This window comes from Dysidea avara, chromosome 4, assembly GCF_963678975.1.
Source record: "Dysidea avara chromosome 4, odDysAvar1.4, whole genome shotgun sequence".
In the NCBI taxonomy this organism is placed as follows: Eukaryota; Metazoa; Porifera; class Demospongiae; order Dictyoceratida; family Dysideidae; genus Dysidea; species Dysidea avara.
Genome location: NC_089275.1, coordinates 43,140,467 through 43,148,967, shown reverse-complemented (window position 1 = coordinate 43,148,967; position 8,501 = coordinate 43,140,467). Strand labels below are relative to the sequence as shown.

Sequence of the window (8,501 nt, the reverse complement as noted above, 5' to 3'; positions counted from 1 at the left end):
TAAATAAGTTAACTTTGTTTGTATCCATATCTATATTTCAGCAAAAGTTTGGAACAAGAAGAATAAGTTAAAGTTTCTAAATGAGTATACAATCAGCTTTCAATTGATTATTTCAGAAAACGTTTACTGGACACATAGGTGATTCTAAGGACTTAAAAATGTTGTAGAAAGTTGCAGTATAGATTGGCATTAATATTTCATCTTTTATAGCATTGATTTAAGGCCTTAAAACTGCAAAAAATTCTGGTGATGGTTGTTGGATAAGTTCTTGTGGTAGCAGAAAAAAGGAGTTGCTGTGTTGGGGTGTTCAAGCATAGATGTGACAAAATATTTGATTGTGACCTCTGGTGGAAGAGTTAACAGGAATAAGGGTCAGTAGGATGAGGGATTTCAATCAAGTCTTAGCTATTTCATTGTGTGTTGTAATGTCCATCAAAACTATAGTGATTATATTGTCTAATCCAAAACAACCAAGCTGTAAAAAAAGCGTGCGGCCCTAAAAAAGGCTATGGTGAAAAAAGATGTGAAATCCAAGGTGGCGGCCAAGAAATGGCTGTGATGGTAGGTTAATGGTAAAAATTTTAATAACGACAATTCAGGTGAATTTTTGTGCAGCTTGGTCTTGGTACAAAATTCACCTGAATTGTCATTATTAAAATTTTTACCATCACTGCCATTTCTTGGCTGCCACCTTGGATTTCACATTTTTTTTCACCATAACCTTTTTGAGGGCCGCACGCTTTTTTTACAGCTTGGCTGTTTTGGATTAGATTTCATTTCTTTTTGTATTTGTATACCCCAAAGTATGGCCGGCGTTGGGACTTTTTTAACCTATCTTTTTTTTCTTTTCCACTGGAAGAAGAAAAGATGAAGTGGATGTACTTTAAATATTTTATCAGTAAATGTACAAATTATATATATATATATATATACATATATATAATACATATATTGATTACAGAAATCTCCATGATGGTTTCTTTGTAACTGAATACTCTACAAGGTGACTTCTTCTAGATGCTCTTTCTACAGGGTGAATTGTTTGTAGCTAAATTCTGTACAGATGATTTGTTTGCAGCTGAGCTCTTTACAGAATGGTTTCTTTGTAGCTGAACTCTCTACAAGGTAACTTCTTCTAACTGATCTTTCTACAGGGCAATTTGTTTGTGGCTGAATTTTCTACAGGGTGATTTCTTTGCAGCTGAACTCTCTACATGGTGGTTTCTTTGTAGCTGAACTCTCTACAAAGTAATTTCTTCTAAATCTCCCTGTAGAGAGATCAGCTACAAGAAGTTTCCTTGTAGAGAGTTCAGCTACAAACAAATCAATCTGTAGAAAGATCAGCTAGAATAATTTCACTTTGTAGAGAATTCAGTTGCAAAAGAACCACCATGTAGAGAGTTCAGCTACTAACTAGTGACCTAGTAGAGACATCAGCTAGAAGATGTTACCTTGTAGAGAGTTCAGCTACAAAGAAACCATTCTGTAAAAAGCTCAGCTGCAAACAAATCACCTATACAGAATTCAGCTACAAACAAATCACCCTGTAGAGAGATCAGCTAGAAGAAGTTACCTTGTAGATAGTTCAGCTACAAACAAATCACCCTGTAGAGAGATCAGCTAGAAGAAGTTACCTTGTAGAGAGTTCAGCTACAAAGAAACCATGATTTAGAGAGTTCAACTTCAAACAAATCACCTGTAGAGAGTCCAGCTACAAACAAATCTCCCTGTAGAGAGATCAGCTAGAAAAAGTTACCTTGTAGAGAGTTCAGCTACAAACAAATCACCCTGTAGAAAGATCAGCTAGAAGAAGTCCCCTTGTAGAAAGTTCAGTTACAAAGAAACCACCATGTAGAGAGTTCAGCTACAAACTAGTGACCTTGTAGAGACATCAGCTAGAAAAGTTACCTTGTAGAGAGTTCAGCTACAAAGAAACCATTCTGTAAAGAGCTCAGCTGCAAACAAACCACCTGTACAGCATTTAGTTACAAACAAATCAGAAATCAGCTAGAAGAAATTACCTTGTAGATAGTTCAGCTACAAATAAATCACCCTGTAGAAAGATCAGTTAGAAGAAGTTACCTTGTAGAGAGTTCAACTACAAAGAAACCATTTTGTAAAGAGCTCAGCTGCAAACAAATCACCTGTACAGAATTCAGCAATGAACAAATCACCCTGCAGAGAGATCAGCTAGAAGAAGTTACCTTGTAGATAGTTCAGCTACAAACAAAATCTCCCTGTAGAGAGATCAGCTATAGAAGAAATTACCTTGTATAGAGTTCAGCTACAAAGAAACCACCATGTAGAGAGTTCAGCTACAAAGAAACCATTCTGTAAAGAACTCAGCTGCAAACAAATCACCTGTACAGAATTCAGCTACAAACAATGGTTTCTTTGTAGCTGAACTCTCTACACGGTAACTTCTTCTAGCTGATCTCTTGTTTGTAGCTAAACTCTCTACATGATGGTTTCTTTGTAGCTGAACTCTCTGCAAGGTAACTTCTTCTATTGATCTCTCTACAGGATTATTTGTTTGTAGCTGAACTCTCTACGTGATGGTGTCTTTGTAACTGAACTCTCTACACGGTAACTTCTTCTAGCTGATCTCTCTACAGGGCAATTTGTTTGTAGCTGAACTCTCTACATGATGTTTTTTTTGTAGCTGAACTCTCTGCAAGGTAACTTCTTCTATTGATCTCTCTACAGGGTGATTTGTTTGTAGCTGAACTCTCTACATGGTGGTTTCTTTGTAGCTGAACTCTACAAGGTGATTTCTTCTAGCTGAACTATCTCTTTCCATAGTTGCATGAACTCCCTACATGGTAACTTCTTCTAGCTGATCTCTCTACAGGGTGATTGTTTGTAGCTGAATTCTGTACAGGTGATTTGTTTGCTGCTGAGCTCTTTACAGAATGGTTTCTTTGTAGCTGAACTCTCTACAAGGTAACTTCTTCTAACTGATCTTTCTACAGGGCAATTTGCTTGTGGCTGAATTTTCTACATGGTGGTTTCTTTGTTGCTGAACTCTCTACAAAATAATTTCATCTAGCTGATCTCTCTACAGGGAGATTTGTTTGCAGCTGAACTCTCTACATGGTGGTTTCTTTGTAGCTGAACTCTCTACAAGATAATTTCGTCTAGCTGATCTCTCTACAGGGAGATTTGTTTGTAGCTGAACTATCTACAAGATAACTGCTTCTAGCTGATCTCTCTACAGGGTGATTTGTTCGTAACTGAATTCTGTACAGGTGATTTGTTTGCAGCTGAGCTCTTTACAAAATGGTTTCTTTGTAGCTGAACTCTCTACAAGGTAACTTCTTCTAACTGATCTTTATACAGGGTGATTTGTTTGTAGCTGAACTATCTACAAGGTAATTTCGTCTAGCTGATCTCTCTACAGGGTAATTTGTTTGTAGCTAAATTCTGTACAGGTGATTTGTTTGCAGCTGAGCTCTTTACAGAATGGTTTCTTTGTAGCTGAACTCTCTACAAGGTAACTTTTCTAGCTGATGTCTCTACAAGGTCACTAGTTTGTAGCTGAACTCTCTACATGGTGGTTTCTTTGTAACTGAACTTTCTACAAGGTGACTTCTTCTAGCTGATCTTTCTACAGGGTGATTTGTTTGTAGCTGAACTCTCTACGAGGTAACTTTTTCTAGCTTATCTCTCTACAGGGAGATTTGTTTGTAGCTGAACTCTGTACAGGTGATTTGTTTGAAGCTGAACTCTCTAAATGATGGTTTCTTTGTAGTTGAACTCTCTACAAGGTAACTTCTTCTAGCTGATCTTTCTACAGGGTGATTTCAGGGGCGTAGGAACAGGGGGGGCCACAGGGGCCAGGGCCCCCCTAGTCTGTGGCCATGCATATAGAGAACAGGCCAGGTCTTATTCAGTTGCCAGCAGGAGCCATTTTACAGTAATACATCACGTGATATAACCATACCTACTTTCGCTGATGTATTGTCTTCCCTGACTGACGATATTGATTGGAGACACCGAGGGAGACACTGAGTGAAAGCATACCCAGTTTATTTGAAATAATTGTAGAGGCGCTAAAATGCTGTGAAATATGTTAAAACTCACGTGGTGCTAGCACATGGTGACACGTGTTAGATAATTATCGAAGAGCTGTTTTATGTCTCGGCAGAAAACTTTAAACGAATTGTTTTGTACCACTAGCAGAGGCTCACAGAATTCGGTTTTTAGTGAAGGAGCTTCTAAAGGAGGCTCCTCAAGCGGTACTAGCGGAGGTGGATCTGAAAATCCGCCTTATTTTAGCCATAACAGTGTGCGTAATGATGGATCTGTGAGCGTGAATCTGATGGAGGTAGCTGAATCAGAGCAACCTCACTCGTTTGAACCAGATACCTCAAGTCAAAGTTTGAGTGAAACTGTATTGTTGAATTACCATCAACTTGATCAAGTTAGGGATTATTATTATTATTATTATTATCAATTTTGTCAAAATACCGGGTTGTACAAAAGGATAAGCCTGTAGGCGTACTTCCCACAAAAAGCACATACACACCAGAAATTACAAAAACAATGACATAATGACAGGGATATGCCATCACTTACTGCTACCACTAGTAGTCCATCATCGTCATCCATTGCTAGTCCATGCGAGTGTCAGTGCTGTACTAACTTTAACATTCCTTACCATCCTTCAGCAGTTGATAGCTCTAAAAGACAACAGTTATACTCTATCAAAGAACATGGCAAGCAGAAATCTCATTCAAGAACGATTCAAAGTAGTTGGTATGAAGCACATCCTTGGATCACTGTGTGTACATCTGAATATAAGGTATATTGTGCAACTTGTAGAGCAGCTAATGAGCAGTGCTTGCTGAACTCCATACATGCAAAGTCAACTTTTATTCGTCAAGGTTTTAACAATTGGAAGAAAGCTCTCGAAAAGTTTCGTGAGCATGAATGCAGTAACATGCATAGGGAGGCTGTTGAAAAGCTTACAGCCAAGGCCAAAGGAGTTAGAATTGATGCCCTATGTGATACTCAGCTAAGGAAAGATCAAGAGTACCATAGAAAAATGTTTATGAAGCTACTGCAAGCAATCCAATACCTTTCACGTCAAGGACTGCCCTTACGTGGTCACAGAGAGGATGCAGAATCATTTAGTGGTAACCTCTATCAATTACTACTACTACAGGCAAAAGATTGTCCAGAAATGATCTCTTGGCTCAATCGGAGGGAGTACATATCACCAGAAATTGTTAACGAGATTATCACATTAATGAGCAAATCTGTTCTGAGGAACATTTTAGCTGATGTTAGCAAATCATTATGGTACTCTGTAATTGTAGATGAGGCCACAGACGTTTCTCACAATGAGCAAATGTCAATGTCCCTTAGGTGGACAGATGACAATTATGAAACACATGAAAGTACTGTTGGCCTTGCTCAGTTACCTGATACTAAAGCCCAAACAATCTTTTCAGCAGTAAAAGATACTTTAATCTCTACATGTTCGCTTTCAATCAATCAATGCCGAGGTCAGGCTTATGATGGTGCATCCAATATGAATGGCATCAATAATGGAGTGCAAGCTCTATTTAAAGCAGAAGTTGAGCAAGCGTTGTACGTTCATTGCCTTGCTCACAGTTTGAATCTTTGCTTAAAGGATGTAACAAAGACTTGTGACATGATAAGAGATGTTTTAAACTTTATTTATGAGTTAACACAACTGATCAAAATGTCTCCTAAAAGATTAACATTGTTTGAAAGTCTAAGAAAGGAAGTAACTGTTAATACTGGTGAACTGACACCACATCTTCGAATGTTGTGTCCAACTAGATGGACTGTAAGACACTCATCGATTTCCAGTACAGTAGACCCTCGGTTATCCGGCCCCCGTTTATCCGGAACCTCGATTATCCGGAATTGAAAATGACTGTTCTATTAGAGTACTTTGAGTATAGGTGTGCGTTCTATTAGAGTATTTCAATGGAGCTCTGTATATAAATGTATGGGCTTCAATTATCCGAACTATTCACTTATCCGAACACTTTTATCATTGCCTGAGAACAAAGAGGTTCGGATAACCGAGGGTCTACTGTATATTGAAAAATTACAGCACTATCCAGAGTGCTTTAGATGAGATTAGTAAAGGTCATGATGAGTATGCTGCAAAAGCTAATGGAATGGCATCAAAGATGGACAATTTTGATACTTTTTTTGGTCTAAAACTTGCATATCTCATATTTTCTGCTGCAGAACAGGTATCAATAAATATTCAAGCAAAGGATGTCACTGTACAAGAGGCAGTTCGTGGTGCTCAACTTCTCATAACGCATTTAAATTCCATGAGAAATGAAGCAAGGTTTAATAGTTTTTACAGTGAAGTGATGCGTGAAAGTGTCAATTTAACAGCAGAACCGACCCTTCCACGTCAAAGAAAAAGGCCTAGAAGAATTGATGATGGTGCAAGTTCCCACATTTATGAAACTCCAAAAGACAGACACCCTCGCATGTATTTTGAAGTAGCTGAAGCAACTGCTGGTGAAGTTGAAAGAAGGTTTATTCAAAAGGATCTAGGAATTGTAAATGAAATTGAATCGATTCTTATTGAATTTTCTAATGGTAATGCAGAAAAGAGTATCTCTCCAGATTTAGAGATGTATTTGAAGAATGATTTTGCATTTGAAAACTTGAAGACCCAACTGTCAATGCTACCAGATGCAATTAAAACAAGTTGTTTAGGCATAAAAAAGGTAGCCAATGTGAGAACAATAGCAAGTGTAATGAACGAGAGTTCAATATACAAGGGCATGCTACGAGAGGTTGATAAACTTTTAAAATTGTATCTAACATTTCCAGTGACAACTTCTACTGCTGAACGCTCCTTTTCTTCCCTCAGACATGTGAAAACGTATCTCAGAAGTACTATGACAAGTTCCAGATTAAATAATTTGTTCCTATTATATATTCACAGAGACATTACAGATTCACTTGACTTGTGTAACTTAGCTAAGGACTTTGCATCTGCAAACAAACGTAGAATGTATTATTTTGGAAGGTTTTAATAATATGTGACTGAATTTGACAAAACAAGGCTTCGACGCACAAAGCTTTGTTAGGAGATATGGCGATTTTAAGGAATCATTGTGTAATAACTTCCCAGTGCCTAAAGCTGTGCAGACAAAATTTGCACCAATTGTTCATCTGTTCACTAGCTATCACTGAGTGGGTGTATACATTTCTGATACCCAACATTTGCCCTGTTTTGAGCAGCTTTTTTCGAGCGGGTAATAATATCACAGGTGATAGTAATAGGGTGCGAGGGTGGGGGTGGACGGTGGTCTTAGCATACGGGTATAAAATGGAGTAAGAAGACGATTGGAATCCAGAGGCCAAGTTTGGGCTCTCCATGGCCCTCCATGGCCCTCAAATTACTCCAAATTGACTGAGAACACTATTGGCGAGCTCTCTGTGAAGTCCCAGCTCACTACACACCATTATCACAAAGCCATGGCCATTTAATGGTGCCAGTCTCACACTCGTGGCTTTGACAGGGTCGGAAGAAAGCTGCTACAGAAACCAGACTTGCCAGTGCTGAAGGAAGTACAGTGTGAAATATGATAGTGTATTAGACCAGTAATCCATTTCTGGTAAAATCGTAAGTTTGATTTTGTGTGCGTGGAAGCCTTGTTATATGAAATCCGGTCACATATTGTGTTGTGATTATATAGCTAAGTATTTTTATAGCTATAGCTATATATGTACATCTTATTTATGTACTTTTCTAATATAGGAAATTAATTCAAAAACATGCATGTTCACATGCATGATATACATCATTGCTATCAGACTCTTTATTTAACCATGCCTGTAATCCGAAATAATGGTTAAATTTGCTTCCAGATTCAGTCTTATAACACTTATTTTTCAAAAATTTCCTGGGGGGGCATGCCCCCAGACCCCCCTAGAAGGAGAGCATGCTTTGCATGCTCTGAGTGTGCTTCGTGCACTATGCATGTTCCCACAAGTACATAACTTCACCCTCCCCTCTTATACCAGTACATGCATGCATGGGCCCCCCTCATATTTTTTGCCTTGCTACGCCCCTGGATTTGTTTGTAGCTGAATTCTGTACAGGTGATTTGTTTGCAGCTGAGCTCTTTACAGAATGATTTGAAATCATTCTGTAAAGAGCTCAGCTGCAAACAAATCACCTGTACAGAATTCAGCTACAAACAAATCACCCTGTAGAAAGATCAGCTTCTTCTAGCTGATGTCTCTACAAGGTCACTAGTTTGTAGCTGAGCTCTCTACATGGTGGTTTCTTTGTAACTTAACTCTCTATACAAGGTTACTTCTTCTAGCTGATCTTTCTACAGGATGATTTGTTTGAAGCTGAACTCTCTACAAGGAACTTCTTCTAGCTGATCTCCCTACAGGGTGAATTGTTTGTAGCTGATTTCACTACAGGGTGACTTTTTTGTAGCTGATTTCTCTACAGGGTGGCTTGTTTGTAGCTAATCTCT

At 38.4% G+C, this 8,501-nt stretch overlaps 1 protein-coding gene across 1 annotated transcript; it reads left to right on the top strand.

The window, feature by feature from the left end:
* Nucleotides 1-4,569: 4,569 nt before the first annotated feature.
* On the top strand, nt 4,570-7,040 carry LOC136253879 (zinc finger MYM-type protein 1-like). The gene is made up of 2 exons (XM_066046538.1): nt 4,570-5,856; nt 6,065-7,040. Exons 1-2 carry the CDS (start codon nt 4,943-4,945, stop codon nt 7,038-7,040), a joined length of 1,890 nt encoding a protein of 629 aa, XP_065902610.1. The 5' UTR covers nt 4,570-4,942.
* The last annotated feature ends 1,461 nt before the right edge of the window (nt 7,041-8,501 follow it).

Coding starts and splice junctions, on each gene's coding strand:
- LOC136253879 (XM_066046538.1), top strand. CDS start 4,943: ATGCATAGGGAGGCTGTTGAAAAGCTTACAGCCAAGGCCAAAGGAGTT. Junction 5,857..6,064: donor TCCAGTACAGTAGACCCTCG/GTTATCCGGCCC, acceptor CGGATAACCGAG/GGTCTACTGTATATTGAAAA.